The sequence below is a fragment of the Mustela nivalis genome (assembly GCF_964662115.1).
Source record: "Mustela nivalis genome assembly, chromosome: 8".
Taxonomy (NCBI): Eukaryota; Metazoa; Chordata; class Mammalia; order Carnivora; family Mustelidae; genus Mustela; species Mustela nivalis.
The window spans coordinates 77,887,595-77,907,401 of NC_139027.1; the positions used below are offsets into that span (position 1 = coordinate 77,887,595).

The 19,807-nt window shown below is 51.8% G+C and overlaps 1 protein-coding gene across 7 annotated transcripts in view; it reads left to right on the forward strand.

Moving 5' to 3' along the window:
- Window positions 1-19,807, forward strand: part of PRKCE (protein kinase C epsilon) — a 516,689-nt gene that overhangs the window by 485,106 nt on the left and 11,776 nt on the right. For 6 of the 7 annotated variants that reach the window (XM_082746981.1, XM_082746980.1, XM_082746978.1 and 3 more), the window contains 2 exons: window positions 1,318-1,506; window positions 5,189-5,335. In XM_082746981.1, the coding sequence (XP_082603107.1) occupies window positions 1,318-1,506; window positions 5,189-5,335 (336 nt within the window). Of the gene's footprint in view, window positions 1-1,317; window positions 1,507-5,188; window positions 5,336-10,725; window positions 10,756-19,807 lie in introns of those variants that run through there. The other variant, XM_082746979.1, reaches the window with a different exon arrangement.

Consider the following 19,807-nt stretch of genomic DNA (forward strand, 5'->3'; position numbering starts at 1 on the left):
TTAGGAGGTTGAGCTGAGAATCTGAGCTTCATGTGAAGAGGAAGTCAAGTGAACAGCTCAAGATCACCCAGAAAATGTAACCCCAAACTTCAGAGGGAGTAGAAACACCGTGATCAGTCTTCCGTCCCTGCCACTGTAACACATGGCCCATGCTCCCGAGAAAATAAGACCGGGAGCAATTAATTGCTTTCCAAAAGGTTCTGCAGCTTCTTTTTTTTTTAAAATATTTTATTTGTTTATTTGACAGCTAGAGAGAGAGCACAAGTAAGCAGAGTGGCAGGGAGATGGGGAGAGAGAGAAGCAGGCTCTCTGCTGAGAGCCTGATGCGGGGCTCGATCCCAAGACCCCGAAATCATGACCCGAGCCGAAGGCAGCCGCTTAACCAACTGAGCCACCCGGGCGCCCCAGCGGTAGCATTCCTCCCAGACATTGAAATTATGACTCAGTCTGTAAAACTGCACATCATTGTAAGGGAAGGTAATGGCTCAGTGTATCCTGCGGCCACACGTCGTGAATGCATATAACATAAATAAATTTGACTGCGCTGTCGATCAGAGGAAAAGAAGCAAGAGGGCCTGAGAGTGTTAGGGGAGAGAAATGACTGGTGACAGGCAAAGCACGCTGGCTGCTGGAGGAGATGCCTTGACTGGGGCTACTGCTATAGGGAGAAGGTTCTGCCCCTCAGTGAGGAATGCTGCAGATCAAATGAAGGGGCCTGGGCCTTCTGGAGGCCGGTACAGAAGGGATTCATCAGCAAGTTTGGTGGGAGTCATGAGGAACATCGGGGGTGGGTCTTTTCCTGGAATGGCCAAAAGCATAGGCATCCTTTGTGATAGAACACAAAAGGATGGGAGAGGTATTAACTGTAGTTTCTTTTCCAAAAACATGGGGCTCAGGCGAATTCAAAGTTGCCACAGCTGAAAGAAGACTGGGGTTCTGCTCGCCTTCCCCCTCAGTGTGAGGTGGTCCTCGTTTGCTCCCAGTCACTTTCAGCTTGCTCGAGTTTTTATATGGTCCTCAGTGCAAGTTGGGAACTTCATCTGCTGAAACAAAGACACGGCGGTTTTTTCCCACAGAAGGACAGGTTGTCGGTGTTTACTTTGGAGCATTGATAGTTAAGTCCCAGCATGGTGTCTTCCAAACTCAGTTTTCCCTAAATTTGCTGATTTCTGAACCTCAGTTATATGAGCTAGGCTCACACGGGGCTGGGCAGAGGGGTGAGCTGGAAATGACGATGCCATTCCCATGGCACTTGCGGCACAGGAGGCCGTGGCAGGCGTCCTTGGCAGGCGCTGACCTTGCCTGCTTCCCCAACAGATCCTGCAGGAGTTGGAGTATGGCCCCTCCGTGGACTGGTGGGCCTTGGGGGTGCTGATGTACGAGATGATGGCTGGGCAGCCCCCCTTTGAGGCCGACAATGAGGACGACCTGTTCGAGTCCATCCTCCACGATGACGTGCTCTACCCTGTCTGGCTCAGCAAGGAGGCCGTCAGCATCCTGAAAGCAGTGAGTCCTTGCCCTCCCCCACGCTGCTGCTCCCTCTGCCCTCTCTCCCTCTTCTCCCTCTGTCCCTGTCACTCCTTGCCAGTCCAGAGAACTCCTCTCTCCCTTCCTCCCCGCCTCTCCCCCGTCCCAGCTGTGCTGTGGCTGAATGAGAGGTCTTGCAGACAGTCACTGCGGGGAGTGGAGGCACCAATGGTCTTCTGTGGGACTGGGACACATTAGCGTCTCCTGAGATGGAGCTCTGCGCCAACCTGTGTGCACGTGCATTTCAGAGGGAGAGACACCAACCCAGACCGCGCGGCATCATTTCTGCCACGAGGACGCTGGGCCTTAGCTCCTTCCGCTGGAGCCTGTGATGGGCAAGAGGGAGGGGGCACCGTGTGCCTGTCTCCACAATGGCATCTCGGTGGCTGAAGAGCCAATGAGAAAACAAGTGCCTGCTCAAGACCCGTGCAGCCGTGCTGATTCGGTCATAACGGAGGCGGTCCCCAGCCCTGCAGATAATCCCGCATGTGGGAGATTCTTAGTACTTGCCCCACACAGCTGTTTCTGCAACGTAAGCCACTTGGACCAGGGCAAGTAAGTGGCGTGCCCTGTCTGCCTTGGAGAGCTGTGGAAGGCGAGGTGGAGGGAAGGGGAGCAGAGACATTGACCCGCTGGGCTGAGGTGGGACCGAGGGGACAGCCTAAGAAACTTGGCTTCCAGCCCTAGCCTCCATCACCCAACAGAACACGGGTGGCAAAGTTCAGCACCTGCCTGGTACATCACATTCACCCGGTGTCCTGTAGCCAAGTGTCCTCTCGATGGCGATGTACTTGCCAATATTTACCTAGTTTTATGTTTTTCTTTATCAAGAAACTTTATATGACTGTCACAAATGGAAAACCAGTATCATTTACCATAGCTAAGTTATGCAGATCATCGTAGGAAAACGACAAAAAAGACCTCACATCATTCTGTCAGTGTCTGGGAGCTCACATGCGGCATTCTGGAAAGGGCCACATCAGAGCGTGCTGCTCTCTCCCATGGCTCTTGCTTTCTTCTCCTTCCTTTCCTCCCTCACCTCATCCATTTCCCTTTGTCTCCCTCCCCATCCTTGTCAATAATCCAGTGACCTAATGTCTGTTGAGTGTTTCCAATGTGTGGGGCATCACGCTTCGTGCTAAGTAAGTATTGGTGAGTATAACAGCCATCGTCCAGCAGGCAGAGGTGGGCAGTAAATTAAAAATTACATATGCACACAGTCACAACTGGGACGACAGCAGAGAAGGAAGCAAAGAGAGGATGTGTATTCTCGCCTCTCGTGCATACCGGTGAGCGTCAAGTATGCCCCAGGTGTTGTGTCAGGAGCCCAGCTAAGGAGAAACCTGCAGGCAGCACCCGAAGGAGCCAGAACACCAGCCCAGCAGAGGCAGTCACTTGCCTGGGGCCTTGAACACCAGCCCAACAAACCGATGATCCCCCTGCCCGCACCCCAGCAAGGCCCTTTCAGTTTCAGATGACCCAGAGCCGTGTTTCTCAACAAGATGTGATGTTGCCCTCCCCCCCAACCCCGGGAGATATCTGGCAATGTCTGGAAATGTTTTTGCCGTCACAACTCGGAGGGGGCCTGCCACTGGGGTCTAGTGGGTAGAGCCCAGGGATGTCGCTAAATGTCCTGCGATGCACAGGACAATTCCCACAACAGAGAAGTATCCAGTGCAAAATGTCATTAGTACAGAAGCTGAGAAACTTCGACCTACAGAGAGTCAGAAGCTAGAGGTTATGCCCGTGTCAGCTGGTTGGCAAGGGCAAAGTCTCTGAGAGCTTCTGACTCGGGAGCCGCTTCCTGAGATGTTAAAACCTGTATGTTTATCAGTAGCCCTGATACTTCCTCTCCCAGAAGTGGAAGGGCAGGAAGAGCTAAGGAAGTAAGGAAGAGTCCTTACTCCCTTGGCCTTGGAACACTTTACTTCCTCACATTGTCCCTTGATTCTTGGACCAGGCCAGGTTTTCCATGACACTGGCCACTGAGCTGTGTCTCTGAGGGCTGCTACCTACACAAAAGTGGCGCAGAACTGTAGAAACCATTTACACCGTAGAGTTACGCAGTGTGCAACCTGTGGAACAGTAAGTGCTGGTCTTAGTGCCTTCCTTCCTCAGCACTGTGCTCTCAGCCTCAGCATTCAGCCTCCTACTGAGTCATTTAAATGTACTGAGTACACAGTAGAAGTCAGGCACTGAACCAAGTACTGGGAAGATAGGACTGATTCCTATATTCTAGACCTCACCAAGGGCAAGAGTTTAGGCAAATTATAATTTAAATAGATAACAAACATGAGGTCCTAAGTACCTACAGAGCAAGGAATCTGGGGAGGCTTCACAGAGGAGGCAGACAGCATTTTGACTGGTTCTTAGAGGATACATTGGGAATGGACAGGAGCATTTGACCAGGGGAATAAAAGACACTGAAGGCCAGCCAAGGTAGACTGAGGGTTCAGACTGAGAAGTTTCTGTGTGTCCAAGTCTATGGACTTTATTCTGTGGGCGGTAGGAATCAAGAGTGTTCAAAGAGGGTAACATCTGCTGACTTCTAGACTAAGAAGGTGAAGTTTGTGTTGGTTCCATCTTACCTCAAATCTGCCCACCACCCCTTCACTCTCTTCCCTGTGGCTCTCCCAGCCACGTAGCCACATGCTTTGGCTTTGGGGGCACCAGGCAAGAGTCCGTAGGAGACTCTCCCAGCCCAAGAAACTCTTCCCTTGCTAATGAAGCCTGAAACTAAATCAGTAAAGTTTTCTCCCTTTGGGTTATGATTTCTCCTCTTAAATTGCTTTCTTTAAATACAAACGCTCAGCCTTCCCCCTGTGAAATGTCACTTTTGTGTCTAGCACACATGCCCGCACAACCCTCCTGACTTTCTTTCGGGTGGCTGTGGGAAGCTATCCGAGCCAGAGGTTCTTCTCACGAGATGGCAGCCAACAAATATAAAACACATCAGTGTGGTTTTTACAGACAAACATTGAGAAGCCATAAGCCTTTCCTTTTCTTGTTGGGGTTTTTGTTTTGTTTTTTTTTTTTTTTTTATCAATAGATCTACATGGGTATTGTATGCTAGAGATTACAAATTCAAATTAAAAAAAGGAAAAAAAGTGAGAAGGCCCTGGGGCCACAAAAAGGAGAAGTACGAAAGGTGCCTTAAGATAATTTGCCTCAGCATGAATAGCTGCTCCTCTTTCCTCACCTCAGCAAGGACCACTGACCTCTCCGTGTAAGTGAATTTATCCGATCTTCTTCTCCCCAATGAGAAGACTCAAGAATCTGAGGAGAATCAGGTAGTTAGTAACAGCCAGAGTTCCTACTCCCAGCATGGTACGTTGTTGGCTGTTTGACCTTGACTAAGTTAATTAACCTCTCTGTGCTTCAACTACCTCACTTATAAAATAGGGACAACAGGAAACCTCAGAGGCTTGCATTTGGATGAAATGAGTTAATAATGTTTGCTATATTTAGAATGGCGGCTAGCACATAGAAAGTTCTAGAGAAGACTACAGGAGGACCCTGGGTGGGGGCAGAGCTCCCAGAAGGGGAAACAGGCTCAGGAGAGGGCGCTGAAGATGTTACCCTGGCTGACCTCCATCTTTCCCTCACAGCCTGTCCCTGACAGGCCTTTGTCACTAATTCCCTCCTGTCCTCCTCCTCACAGTTCATGACCAAGAACCCGCACAAGCGCCTGGGCTGTGTGGCGTCCCAGAACGGCGAGGACGCCATCAAGCAGCACCCATTCTTCAAGGAGATCGACTGGGTGCTCCTGGAGCAGAAGAAGATCAAGCCGCCCTTCAAACCTCGAATTGTAAGTAGGGCCCAGAGCTCATTCCACACTATGGGTCAGGCCTGGGTGCGTAGAATGAGTGGTCTGAGGCACTTTCACAGCCCAAATGACAAGGGCAGGGGACATATAACACACTCCACCAAAGGAGTCTTCCAAGGCCCTAAGAGTTTGCTGTCAAAACTACATAACCTAGAGCCATATCCAAGGTAGTGATTTCCATGGGACACAGAAGACGACTTTTTAACTTTAATAGAGATCCACTGGGCGCCTGGGTGGCTCAGTGGGTTAAGCCGCTGCCTTCGGCTCAGGTCATGATCTCAGGGTCCTGGGATCGAGTCCCACATCGGGCTCTCTGCTCAGCGGGGAGCCTGCTTCCTCCTCTCTCTCTCCTGCCTCTCTGCCTACTTGTGATCTCTCTCTGTCAAATAAATAAATAAAATCTTTAAAAAAAAAAAAAATAGAGATCCACTGATGGTTTTCACAAATGCTACATTCTGCCTGTGGTAAAGATACAAGGTTTCTTTACAAACCAACGGGTCTGCTTTATAACTGAGTCAATTTAAAGAAACACACTAAGTGAGAGCCACAGTCCCAGTCATGATGCGGACCTAGTGCAGAGTTCGAACATAAGGCCCCAGGGCCCGACCCCCGGGGAGCTCCCGCACCTGCTCAGCCGCGCAGTGTCCCTGCCGAGCCCTCTCCAGCCCGAGCACACACCCCCAGTGCAGGTTCTCAGGCCCGTGATGCCTGTCCCAGGGGCTGCAGGGAAGGGTATTGAAGCTCAGTGGTTGGAAAGCAGAATCAGAGAGCAGAGGCATGTCCTGGAGGTGACCTCCTGTTGGTGGGGAGAGGGTCTGCAGTGCCGTCCTCCGGGTGTGTGTGCTTTCCTGTGCAGGGGGCGTTATCTTGAGTTGGTTGGCGTGTCGCCCGATGAGGCAATCATTTAGACTAAATATTGGGGTCACCAGCTGGCTAGTGCACTCGGAGCACAAGAGATGTGTAATATGAGGAAATTACAGGGCAGGAGACCCAGTGCAGTGGGGCTGGGGTCCCGGGTGGGAAAAACCCGAAGTCATCCAGTCAGCACTCAGCCACGCTCCTGTCAGGCGGCCCCTCCTCCCTCACTTCCAAGTACAGGAAAGATCCTCCTGTGCTTTGTGAATCATCCGCGAGGAATTCCATTCTATTCCAGGAGGTTTTCTGGGGAGCGATTACGGATAGTACTGGAATTCTCAGAAATGTCCCAAGTAGGCAATTCTCAGCTGAAGGCATGGAGCACGCTAAGGCCAGACTAGCACATGGAAGGTTGACTGGCCCTGGACGCTCGTTCAGGTCACCGTTCCTCATCTGCTTCCTCCTCTGGTTTTGACGAGTTTCGCTGGCTGGCCCGCTGCCTGGCATAGGCTGGATTTAGGTTCGCCTTCTCTCTTGGGTAACATCAACTCGGCCTCTGCCCGTCTCTCTCCCCCTCGGCTCTGGCACCGGCTGTGGCTCTGGGCTGGGCGCACCGCACATGCCAGCCTTCTTGAAGGCTCCGCCCACCCCCTCACCCAGAGGGTCTGTGAGTGGTCTTCGAGGACAAGATTAACTGTGTCCTGGAAAAAACTGAGGGGAGATAGGAAACCAGAGGTCAGGGGGAGAAGGAGGAGGAAACTAAAGACTCAGATCTGAGGGTCTAGTGTTAGTGTGGGTTTAGTCTAAGGCAATCAACCCAAGGCAAAGTGGGAAATAGGGCTAAGTAGTGAATCCAGGCCTGACCAGTGGGGTCCCTGGACAAGAGCAGGACCCATCAGCAAGGGCAGGTCTGCAGAAAGACTTACATGACTCAAAGCTAAGCTTGCAGAGAGCCAGCTGGGCTAAAGAGGCAGCCCCTCCTGGGAGTGTGGTGCCAGAGGACAGGGCCAACCCCAGGGGACCATGAGCAGGGGATGTGAAGGGAAGAACGGGCCTGGGGTGCGGCAGAGGCAGGCGTGGGAGCCTTTGCTGAGAAGCCACAGAGAAGCATGGAATTTGGGAAGATCTTGACGAGAAAAGGCCCAAAGAAGTTTTAAAGTCTGGATTCCTGGAGAAAAGCCTCTCTGTGGGGTGAACAGATGGCAGAACAGTGCTCAGATCCGGCAGACAAGATTGTTCCAAGATTTCAGGGGCCCCGCAAAGCTCCTGTCTCCGGAAGCCCTTCCCCAAGGCCTGGCATTCCCAGGGGTTCTTCACGCGGCCACCACCCTCTGTCTGAACGCTGAGCCAATGAAAAGGCAAACATAAGAGAAGTGACCCTTTGAGCTGTAGCTGGCTTGCTCGGAGTGAGGGAAGGCCATGAAGCACAGGTGTGCCGTGTCTGTGGGCCTGAGGGATGGAGAAGGAGCCCGACACAGAGGAAGGGTCAGGGGAAGAGGGAAGAGGGACTCAGGAGGCCAACCCATGACCCAACCCACGGGTGGGCGGTGGGCAGGCCTCAGCCAGCTCGGACAGGCAAGAACGGCTAGCTGGGAGTGCAGGGGAACTGGCCGCAGAAGTCCATCCCTGCATGAGGGGGTCAAGCCCACCTGGGGGTCAGGTGGGACTCCATCTCCACCCGGGGTACAAGGGACCCGTGCTTCCCTCCCTTGGGTCTCCTGTGAGCCCCCAACCTGGAACCAGAGGGCAGGACTCTGCTTGCTTGCTTTGCTCAGGGGCTCAACTAGGCTTCCAGGGGGATGAGCATCCCCAGGGAGGGTGGCAAAGAGTAAGGACGGGCTGTCCAGGAGCTCCCAACGATGTCCAGCTGAGTCCACGGGCCCCAAGACTGACTTCATCCTGCCTTCTCACATCACCTTCTGTGCATGTTCCTACTGGACCCCACAGACCCCCAGAATTATCCTATGCTGTGGGGGGTCAAGAGAAGGGCATTTGTCTGGCTGGTTCGAATTCTGTTTGGAAGAGAGAGAACATCTGAAAGAAGGAGAAGAAAGGGAACTTATTACGTTGCACAAGAGATGTTTCTGGTCACGTTTGGAGCTGAACACTGTTGATCTTTATAGAGTTCTCAGCTACAGATCTTTAAAGATGTGTTCAAGTTATTTAACTATCTGACCACATTTTTATCCCAGAGATTTCTCTCTGAGCAGGCTGGAAAGGTGTCCTGAGTCTGTCTCTAAGTTGAAGCTCTTTTCTGAAGAATGTTGAGGGCACTACCCTAAGTCCTCCATGGGCTTGTATACAGCAAAAACGAATTTTAAGCCAAATTAAGGCCCACCACAGTGACAAACATACTGAGAGCCTCGCGGGACCCAGGTGGAACTCGCACACGGTTTTTATAAGCCACCACCCACCTCTTACTAAGTCAGGATTAACCCTGGGGGTACGAGTAGCCAGTGGCTCGGACACCAGCAGTGGGGAAGGCTATGCTTTGTCTGCAGGGCCAGGGACCAAAGGCAGAACAGATGCCCCCCCCCCGCCCCATTGAGAGGTGACTGGGGAGACATGGGGGTCTGAACTATGTCCCGCAGAAGTTGTCCACTGTTTATAGGGCAAGGGTTCCATCACAAGACAGGCTGTCCTAAGGCTGAAGGTGTCCCATAGCTTCAGGGCACATCAGATGCCTATTGAGAAGAGCTGGGAAGGAAAGATTTTGAGAGAGAGAGAAAGGAAAGCAGATTTGGAGCTTGACATTGGGAAGATGTGAACAGGATAGTGGGTTGCACAGGCCTCCAGGGAGAGGGTGGGCTTCTTAAATCTTAGGGACAGGCTCCTTGAGAAAGGAGAGGACAAGTACGTGAGCAACATCACCAGCCTCGTAATTTGGTGGTGGCCTCAGGAAGACAGTGTGTGTACACTGTAGAAGGCAATGGAACCAATACACAGGACCCCAGCCCCCCAGTCTCATCATGCCAGAATCCCCCAGGGCATTCAGTCAAAGACCTGGGACCCTGAGGGATCTCTGGGGTTCCTTTGTTCTGGACTAGCTCCATTTGCTTCCTCCCCATGTCCTGTTGACATCACACTAAAATGCCACCACCCCCAGAAAGCAGCTGGGTAGAGACTACCCTGCGGAACTAGCTGGACATTCTGAACCTAAGAACGTTGGGCCAGGTTCTGCCTGTCTGATTCAGGAGGGAATTGGTTTTGTCTGGTGGGAAGTGCTGGAGGTGAGGCTGGGTGAAATCATGTCATCCAGTCCGGGCTTAAGAAGAGCCAAGACACAGTGCTCTATTTTCTAGAGCCCCTGACTCTTCCCACTCCCGCGGCATGGTTGGGGCTCCTCAACAGTGGAGCCCACAGTGGACAGGCTAAGCCGCCCCTGCACACCACCCAGGCCGGCTCAGCTGAAGCCTTGGGTGCCTCGATCACCCCCACAGGGGCTGAGGATAAGGCAAGTCTCTGGGCCTGGTTTCCATCCTCTCTGTAGGAAGCCTCGCCCCTCCGAAGATCTCACCGAGATTGTCCAGATTTGTAGTTGGCCTCTGGCCTCTGGCCCAGTTCCCTGGCATACCGTGAGTGGCTGCTGTCCCCTCCAGGCCTTTGCCTTCTTGAGATGTTTTCTAGGCTGAGATTTCTGCTCCCCGGCGCCTGAGCCTCCCTGGCTAACCCCTGGCCTGATTTACCAGCTGCCATTAGTCCCACGGGGTTGCCTGCCATCATTCGGGTTTACACCCCTTTGCACTCACCCCTACGCTGGGACATTTTGCAGTGGCCCCTGCTTCAGTGTGGGGATTTCCTGTCATTCATCCCGGCAGCATTCTTCTATACTCTCCCTCCCTCCCTTTTCTTTTTCTCCTCCTCCTGCCAGCCCCCTCCCCTCCCACTGATTCAGACTTCTCACAAGTGATGTGCCATCGACGCCAGACCGAAGACTCTGTGCCATTGCATACACACATCCATCTCTGGAGGGGGCCTGCTTCAGAGCAGGGGCTCACAGGGCGGGCGGCAGGACCCTCAGCAGTGGGCGGGTGGGGGACTGGAGAAGCCAGTGAGGTGGAACCCCGACCCGTGATGCTGGAGAAAATCTCCAAGCGTAGAATCCATTTGCCCATCCCACTGGGGATTTCGTTCCAAGTGGGCAGCATCATCCAGGAGCCAGTAAACGTAGCACAGTCCGCTTCTGCGTCACTGGTGGGCTCGCCTTCTCCAGGGACCATAGCAGGCAGAAGCGATGTGTTTGGTGCTGTGGGACAGCAGCATCTGGCTGTGCGGGCCTTGGAAGTATTTTGCCGCTCCCCGCTTCTCTCCTGTGTGTTCCTCCTTTGCTCAAAAAGCATTAGGCTCTGAGATAATGGTTCCCAGGGCTCTGGCACTGGAATTGGGGGATGCCCTCAGAGGTGGGAGAGCTCTGCCTCCCCCAGACACCTACAGCTCTCCTCAGTGAAAGCCAAGGGCAATGAGGGAAATGCCGGCCAAGTAAACGTCTCTTTGTGTACGTGTTCTCTCTTTTCAAGTTTGCTTCAGTGTGAATGCCCCTCTTTAAGGTAAGGCCTCCAGAATGGGGAGTCTGTCCAGGTAGGTGAGCCCTCAGGCCCGCTGACATGGAGGCCTTTCCAACCTCATGATCCGTTTCCATCCAGCCATCTACACTGCATGGCGGGACCCTCAAGGGAGGCCCTTCCTGCATGCTCCTGCATGAGCGGGCTGTGCTGAGAGAAAACTGGGAAGTGGGCTCGAGACCCTCACAACCTCACCAACTTTGCAGCCTGAGGGAGGAGCCCCACTGAGCAGGCAAACCCTTCGCCTAAAGCTAGTCCCCTGGCCCAAAGGACCACCTGAGAGCAGGTACCACGAAGACCAAGCTGTGGGTGACTGCTAGAGCCAGTCCTCCTCCCCAACCTGGCAGGGCAGGGACGGGGCCCGGCCAGTTCCTATAGCCGTCAGTTAGGACAGCCCACCTGGCCTATATCCATGCCCGAGTAAGAGCCCTGAGCCTCCAACAGGCTGCGAGCTCCCACGAAGATCCAGGACACTGCCGGGCCTGGAGGGCATGCGAAATGTCCAGGAACCCGTTTCTGGCCGCTGGCCCAGGTAGTGACATGGCACAGGACACCAGACTGGCTCTGAGCGCAGAGAGACTTGGGGTGGAATAAAAGTGCTGTCACAGGATAACCGTGGATGCCTGGGAGTTCACTCCCCCACCGCAGACCCCTGGCCTCCTCGAGTGCCACCTCCTTATCCATAACGTGGGGATTAAAAATAGCCTCTCAAAGTTATTCACGGGATTAGACAAAACTGTGGATCGCTAGGAGTTTCGTGCCTCTCTCCGTTCACCACAGCCCCCAACCTGGTAAAAGCCCCTCCTTCTCCCCCTCATCCCGAGGTGAGGACCCAAGAGCTCAGGATGGCAGGAGGCCGCAGGGTGTGTGGAGGCCAGGATCCTGAGAGAGGATCCTGGGCTTCAGGCCGCTGATCCAGAGCGTGGGGATAGCAATGTCGACCGTGCTGAAGAGCGAGGAAGAGTGCAAAGCAAATTGTGTGAAGTGAGGACCACCGTCCTTGGGATGTAGCGAGCGTCGGGACGGTGCTGCCCCTGGTGGTTCCGGAGACTCTGGGGGTCTCAGCCGAGGGGGCTGGATCTGGACCTGGCACGGTGCCCAGAGAGGCCAGGGGCCCATGTGAAGGGAAGCTGCCATCACAGGGCAGAAGGGCACATAAGGCCTGGCAGAGAGCCTTCTGGGGTTTAATTCTGGCCCCGTCCCAGTCTGGGAAGCCAGGGTGGGGGGCTTAGGGAGCCAAGAGATACAGCAAGGCAGAGACTCATTCTGTGCCCTTTGGGAAACCCCAAGTTTCCCTCCAAGGTCTGGCCCCCTTTTACTGTGTGAGCTGGCCAGCACCTTTACTCCCTGTACCTCCTTTCTCAGAGGGGTTGTTGCCAAGCACAGCCATGACACCCAGCCCTAAAGCGCTGGCTGTCCAAGACCCCGTGGCCATGGCTCCATGAGCACAGCAGGTTCCCAAGGACTTCTAAGCTTAACAGCCTCAGCAGAGAGTCTTTGACTCTGCACAAGGGATCTCTCGGTCTGAGAATTGTGTCTGCGGGAGCATTCCTGTGATTCAACCCGCACATCACTTTGGTACCCACACCAATCATGCCAGGGGAGGAATTCAAGCCCTGTGCTGGGCATTTCCATAAGCTCCCAAGTTTTCATTTATGCCTTCACCGCTGTTAGGTTGGGATTTGCTTTCGTGGGTTCATCACACCAGTGTATATTGAATTAAATCTCCTCCCCACTCCACTAGCACTGGAGGTAACACACAATCTACCAGGAAGCCTGTGTCTGACCAAAGGCCAGCAGGTTCTCAGAGGAGGTGCATCTTGGCAGAGAAAGCTAGAAAGCATTAGGGAGAGACAGCTACCACCAGAGAAGTGGCTTGGAGGGGGAAGGGATGGAAGGGCAGGCTTCAAAGCCACAGTTTTCAGCAGGAATCCAGCAAGTATGTACTTTGTGCTTTTTGTGAAGGCATAGAGGGGAAGGTTGGTTGACACAGGAAGAAAAAGAATCCCCTACCATCACCTTAATGTTACTATCTTGATGAGTTCGGGCCCCAGGAGGAGCCTCTAACATGAGGTCCTTGGGGGAAGACCAGTGTGGTGTCAAATCCAGAACTTGACTTGGGGAGGGAGTTGCGGGGTTTGCCTCTTGAGGTTAGAGCACAGGAAGGAGAGACAGGGTGCAGAAGAGAGGCCTCTGCAGATGGGCCAACAGGCAGGGTCTCTGTGGGCCACGGGAGCCACTTCCCCCCTGTGGTATCATAGAAGACAGTGCCCTCCTACCTCTCTCTTACAAAGGAGAGTCATGGGGAGAGTCTGGCAGCCCAGAGTGGAGGGCCAGTGGTCAGAGGCTGGATACTGGGCATCGAAGTAAAAGCAGAGGGAACCTCAGACCTTCCCTGTAGAGGGGCTCAGGCCTCCAGGCCTCCAGCCAGCATTTGCTCTTTGAAGGGTACAGGCACCAAGGGAAACCATGCACCCTGACAGTGAGCCCCACCCACACCAGCCTCCAAGTCCAGGATCTTGAGTCCCCAGGGGCCCCGCTGGCTGTCATGGAGAAAAGTTCTTGGAAACCCAGCTCTGCCCGCAGTTCTTGGAAACCCTCAGTACCCTATTTACTCCCCACTGTTTTTGCCAGGGCAGCAGATGGTAACAGAATTGGATTGGGCCTAAACCTGACACTCAGACGTTACTCTAGAATTCCGGGGTTTGACAAACACACATTGGGCACATGGCACATCATTATGGTTCTGATTTCAGAGCAAGGAGGCCTTCAGCGCTCCAACCCTCTGTGTGATTCTGGCTTCTTCTTTCTGGGACCTACTCCACCCTTGGAGGGGATTTCTTAGAGCTTGGAGCTTGAAAGTCAGTGGATATTTCAGGTGTGTGAGCCCTGCTAGGTGTGGAAGAAGGTCAAGAATGGCCAGGGCAGTGAGATACAATACTTGCCTGAGGTAGGGAGATGAGAAGATAAGCCTGGGCTGGAGCTTATCATCTGTGATGACTCGGGAAACAAAGCAGACCTTGACTTGGGGCTTTGGCCAGACTCCCCCTCCTCCTGGCATCTCAGCTGGTGTTTAGAAACCACAGGACTCTTGGTCCTCCTGGGGAGTCAGGGCAGATTCGGGCTACAGGTACCCAGGCACATGGGATGTGGCTGTTCCAGTAAATGATTCAGAATACAGTCCCCTCGAAATGTGAGCTTCCAGAATTGAGCCCCCACCATGTACCATAGGCACTGAGCCAGGGGGAAAACACTGGACAGGCCTGGTACTGGTTATGGATACATAACAACCCCATGTCCTGTATCTGTGAGATGCGGAGCAAGTCACTGAAGTTCTCTGCTCCCTTCTGGAACATAAGGGACTCAATTAATCCCTAAAATGTCTTCTAGCCCATGAGGACAGGGATTGGAGGTTCTTTGAAATCAACTTTTTATTGTAATAAAAGTTACATAGACTAACACCTGCCCATTTAAAGCGTACATTTTGATGCCTTTTCACAACTGGGTGTGCCCGTGTTACTGCCAGCAAAGTGACTATATAGTACATCACCGCCCCAAACAGTTCCCAGGTGCCCTTTGCCCCAGGCAGTCCCTGATCTGCTTTCTCTCACCAGAGAGTAGATTAGCCTTTTCTAGACTTTTATATATACACACACGGAGTCTTGCAGTAGGGGCTCTTTTGTGCCTGGCTTCTTTCACTCTACATCATGCATTTGAGATTTGAGAATTATATCTTTAACTTTTTACCTTGGAAAATTTCAGACCCGGACAGCAGTAGAGAGAATCCCTATGTGTCCATCACTCAACACGGACAATTAGCCAGCTCCAGTTAATTTGTTAGGGGAGGGATTTTTATCTGTTTTGTGCGTAGCTGTATCCTCAGCATTACTGCTGGCACGTGGGAAGGGCCTGATACCTATGCGTGGGGTGGGTGAGTGAATGAGTTCTGTCCATCTACAGTGTTTTCCCAGAGAATATTTCTCTGTTAGCTCCATCTCCAAATTCTCTTCTCACCTTTTACGGCCCAAGAGCTATTCCAGTTCATGCCTGGGAACGTGGGGTGCTAGGGTGCTGCATTGGGAAACCTGACATTGTTGAGCAGTGAGAGAGGTGGCTTGACCTCATCCTGACTTGAGAGGCATACATTAGTGTTTACCAAAGCCAGCAGGCAGAGCAATAATAAATCACTGCCAAGAGAACTGATTTCTATCTAGAATGTTTTCATAAATATGGGGGGAAGGATGGGATTGGTGAGTGGAGAAAGAGGGCTGGTGCCAAGACCAGGTAGAAAAGCTTCTTGGGGCACCAAAAAGGTGTTTAACAGCTGTCAGCAAGGACCCGGCTTTTTTGAGAAATAGATGTTATGTGCAAAAGAGGCAGAGTGGGGCCAGCTTTGCTGCCGTGGGCCTGCCCACTTTCTGCCAGAGGCGCGGGCCCTGCTGCTGCATGTCCTGCCGCGTGGGGCCAGCTCGCTGCAGAGCCCAGCTCGGGTGCTCAGGCCTCGGGCGAGCTGCGGCACGCAGGGTGCGGTCTCCTTCCTCCCAAGGCTGTTTATTCCTGGATATCTGTGCTGGGTTTTCTACACATTGTCAGTCCCTTACACCCCTCCTGGGTACCCCGGGACCCTGCTTCAGGGTGTCCCCAGCAGTGGGTTGTAAAAATCTATTTAATGAGTTAATAAAAAATTAACGAAGAATAGGGTAGGGTCGGGTGGGGTGGGCTCAGGTCAGGTAGAACAGAACAAGGAGAAGATCAGGCCAGAGCACAGTCTGCGATGCAGGTCAAGTAGAGCTTGCAGAACCTTCTCTGGGGCTGGTGGGATGAGGGGAGGTGTACTAGGTTATATACAAAATGTATTTCTTACTGTTGAGCATAATAAAGCATTTTGAAGGGCTCTGCTGCTCGTCACCTCTAATGTCTAAGAAGTGACCCCTGTGAGAAGGATGGGATGGTGATTTCATGGACTGTGAGGGACACAGGGAAGAAGACAGGTGTTTGTTTGCTTGCTTGTTTGTTTGTAACACAGCAACAAGACTATTGGTGGAAGCCCTTGGACTCCAAGCTGTAGCCCTTTGCACCCACGAACACAATGAGGCCTCTCAGCAGGAGGCAGAACAGTACACCTAAGGACATGGGCCTCGAGGCCAGAACACCTGAATTCCATCCTGGCTGTGCCTTGGGGAGGCTATTGCACAATCTCCCTAATGGGGGCCATGGCAGCACCCACCTCCCCGTAGGGTGGGGGTGAGCAGGAACAAATCAGGTGGGTGAAGCACTTAGTGCAGGACCCAGGACCCGGAAAGCCTCCATCCAGGAGCTTTATGACATTTCCACGTGCAGAAATAAGTGTGCCAGCATTGTGCCAACGCTAGGAATACAAGACAGATGCCCAGTGCATTGTTCGTTAGCCCTAGTTCTGAGGAGCCCTGGAAAGGAGGCACAGAGCAGCCCAGATGGAAGAGGGAGAGCAGCCTCGGTCAAGGACAGCTCCCCAGGAAGGGGTATTTCCTTCCCTATATAGCAGCATCTGACCCTCCCTATAGTAGCAGCACAGACTCCCTGTGGCCTCAGGAATGGTTTCCGAAGTCCTTTGCATTCTCTGAGGGGAAAATGGACCCTCCTTTACTCTGATTTCTGATCTGAGAGGGTGGCAGGCTCACCTTCTGAGCGAAGCTCCTGTGCCTTGCCCTCCTCTGAGGACTGAGCAGGATCCTTGTAATTAACCTGAAACTGGCACGTTCAGTCCTGAGCCAGGCACCGCTAGTGGTAGAGGATGAGGCCTGCCTCCCCCAGGAACCAGGGTTCACTTAGAGGCACCTCCAGGCCATTTATGAACTCCACGCTGAATGTCATCAGGCTCCCCAACGAGGAGGACCTACTGCGAACCACGTGGCTCAGAATGACTCTTGGCCAAATGTATGCATTATGTATTTGTGACCAGATTTTCGAGTCAAATAGTCACAGTCAAAGGTGTGCCTATGTCTGGACCTCGGCAGGCCCGGGAGGGTGGCAGGCTGGAAGGGTTTTAGCAGGTAGAAGTATCCACCCTTCGGGGCTGCACAGAAATGCCTCCTTCCCTAAAGGGAATGAAGAAATGCTGTCTGTGGAGTTAAAGCTTCGATACAGAAGGCTTCGCCTGGTCTTAAAAGAACCCTCTGGAAAGAGCCTCAGATACATAGTTTGAGTCCAGGGGACTTCTCCCAGTCGTTTTCATAGGGTCGCTTCAGCCTTCCTGCTGGGCACTGAATATGCTAGTGGGGACATTTCATGCTGGTGACCGCATGGTCCGAGGGACTTTAGCCACAGGTGACATTTCAGGTCCTGAGACTGTTTCCCAGGGCTTTCTCCTCTATGTGGATTCCCCCACAGTTATCATGCCTTGGAGAGATCCAGGCTTTGTACAAGGGGAAACTTTGAAATCTGTGCATCTTAGCAATCAAGAATCCCAGCCCTTCAAAAATCTGAAACAGTAAATTCTCTCCGGGAAAATGTTTCCATTCGTACAACAGCCTGTACTGTATTTTATGAGGTTCACGGAGGCCAGGAAGTCCATTCCCTGCTGCAGGGCTTGGCAAACTAGCCCACAGGCTAAATCCCGCCCGCTGCCTCTTCTTATGTAGCCCTTGCACTAGTAAGAATGGATTTTACATTGTTCTTCCTCTGGTTGAAGAAGAACGTTTCATGACACTCGAACATCAGATGAAGCTCAAATGTCAGTGTGCGTACATAAAGTGTTCCTGGACCACAGTGTACAGTGTGGTTGTAGCTTATCTCTGGCTGCTGTGGGCTTCCGTGCTAGAGTGGACTGCTCGTCACAGGGACTCGAGGGCCTGCAACACCTGCATATTTACTATATGGCCATTCCGAAGAAACTCCCCACTCCTGCTTTAGAGTAAGAACCCAAGTTAAGAGGCCTGCCTTGAAATAGTTCACTTAGGGGTGCCTGGGTGGCTCACTGGATTAAACCTCTGCCTTCAGCTCAGGTCATGATCCCAGGGTCCTTGGAATCAGGAAGCCTGCTTTCCTCTCTCTCTCTGCCTGCCTCTGCCTACTTGTGATCTCTCTCTCTCTCTCTCTCTCCCTCTCTCTCTCTGTCAAATAAATAAATAAATAAATAAATAAATAAATAAATAAATCTTTTTTTTAAAAAAATACTTCACTTAAAATAATTGAGCTGTAGAATTTAGAGGTAGGGCAACTTTGAAAATCACCTTGGCTAGTTCCCCCACTTGACCGGGGTAAGCAGAGGATGCCGGGGAGTTGTGTCTTAGGTTTTCCTTTCCATGTTCTGTGGGTTTCTAGATGGCACTGCCTTCCAGATGAACCCAGCTTTCAGATGGTTGCTGCGAAGTTTTGTTTAAAAAGCACTGTAGCGAGTGTACAGAGTTTGGTAACAGCTTCTTTCTAGCAGGGATACCTGCCCTTCCCTGTAAGGACCTGCAGAGGGCCAGGTCTTTAGCCCCTTATAGACCCTCGGATTCATAAACAGATTGTAACTGGCTGCGCTCCTTGACTCACCAAAGTATTTGCTGGGTGTGAGGGAGGAGGCTGGTGTTAGCTGGCAAGTATTTCCAAAGTAGCTCTTGAAATGGAGTTTGTAAAAATGTGTATCTTTTATAGTTTGTAAAAGTGTGTATCTTTTATAGTCTAGCAGACAATCATGAGAGGACAAGGACAGAGTGGAAATGGTTGAATTTCAGCAGCTGATTTGACAGAACTCAGTTGTGGTGGCTCATTTGGAATGCCTGGTTCTCAGAGGGACTTGGTCCTTTTTTAAAAAATATACGTATAGAGACTGCCTTAGGCGTTAAGAAGCTTTCCTCAGAAGTGGTTTAGACAAAAGGCAGTCGCCCAGATTTTGGGAAGGAGGCATTTGAGGCCACTGCCTGCAGCTTGGGGGCTCCTCAGCCCTGCAGGCCCACAGCCAAGACACCATGCTGCTATGACCCTCTCCTCTGGACCAGTGAACAGTCAAGAACCAAGTGATTCCCCATTTTTAAGTGTCGTGAAGTGAATCATTTTTGCTTAAAAAGCAAATGGGTCTTCATTTTCTTTTCCCCTAAAAGATGGAAGTAACTTTACTAGAGTAAAAGTCAAAAGCTAGAGAATGTGTGACCCCTTCACCCAGGCAACCATATTTTTTTTTTAGTTGAATTAGTTGGCATCATCTAAAAATTAGGAGAGCTCACATGAAAATGTATCTGGAGCATTTCTTGGACATTCAGAAGACCTAGAAACCATAGTCTTATTCCTGAAACTGCTAAGGAAAAGAGGCGAGGAAGGGATCCACTGGTCCTTTACACAGAGGGGCTCAACCAGGCTGCGTGTCAGAATCACTTATGAAGCTTTTAAAAAAAAAAAAAAATACAGAGGATTTGTATTTTGTCTTTGTATTTTTTACGAAGGATTCATATTTTACAAAGCTTGAAAAAAAAATACAGAGGATCACCCCTGGAGGGTCCAATTTATGAGGTGCAGGGCAAGGCCCAAGTGTCCATGTGGTGGCCCTTTGGGGTTTTTTTATTTTTGTTTTTTACGGGTTTTTTTTAATTTGTTTTTTTAAATATTTTATTTATTTAACAGAGAGAGAGAGACAGAGAGAGATCACAAGTAGGCAGAGAGGCAGGCCAAGAGAGAGGGGGAAGCAGGCTCCCCGCCGAGCAGAGAGCCAGATGCGGGGCTCCATCCCAGGACCCTGAGACCATGACCTGAGCCGAAGGCAGAGGTTTTACCCACTGAGCCACCCAGGTGCCCCTGTTGTTTACGTTTTTATTTTAATCACCGGGGCTCCTCACTGTGAGAGCACTCCTTAATCCCCATCTCCTTTCCCCTCCCCCCACCCAACTCCCCTCTGCTAATCATCAGTTTGTTCTCTATCCCTGTGTCTGCTTCTTGGTTTCTCTCTCTCTCTCTGTGCTTGGTTTGTTTTGTTTCTGAAATTCCACATATGAGTGAAATCATATGGTTTTTGTCTTTCTCAGACTGACTTATCTCGCAGAGCATAATACTCTGTAGCTCCATCCACGTTGTTGCAAAT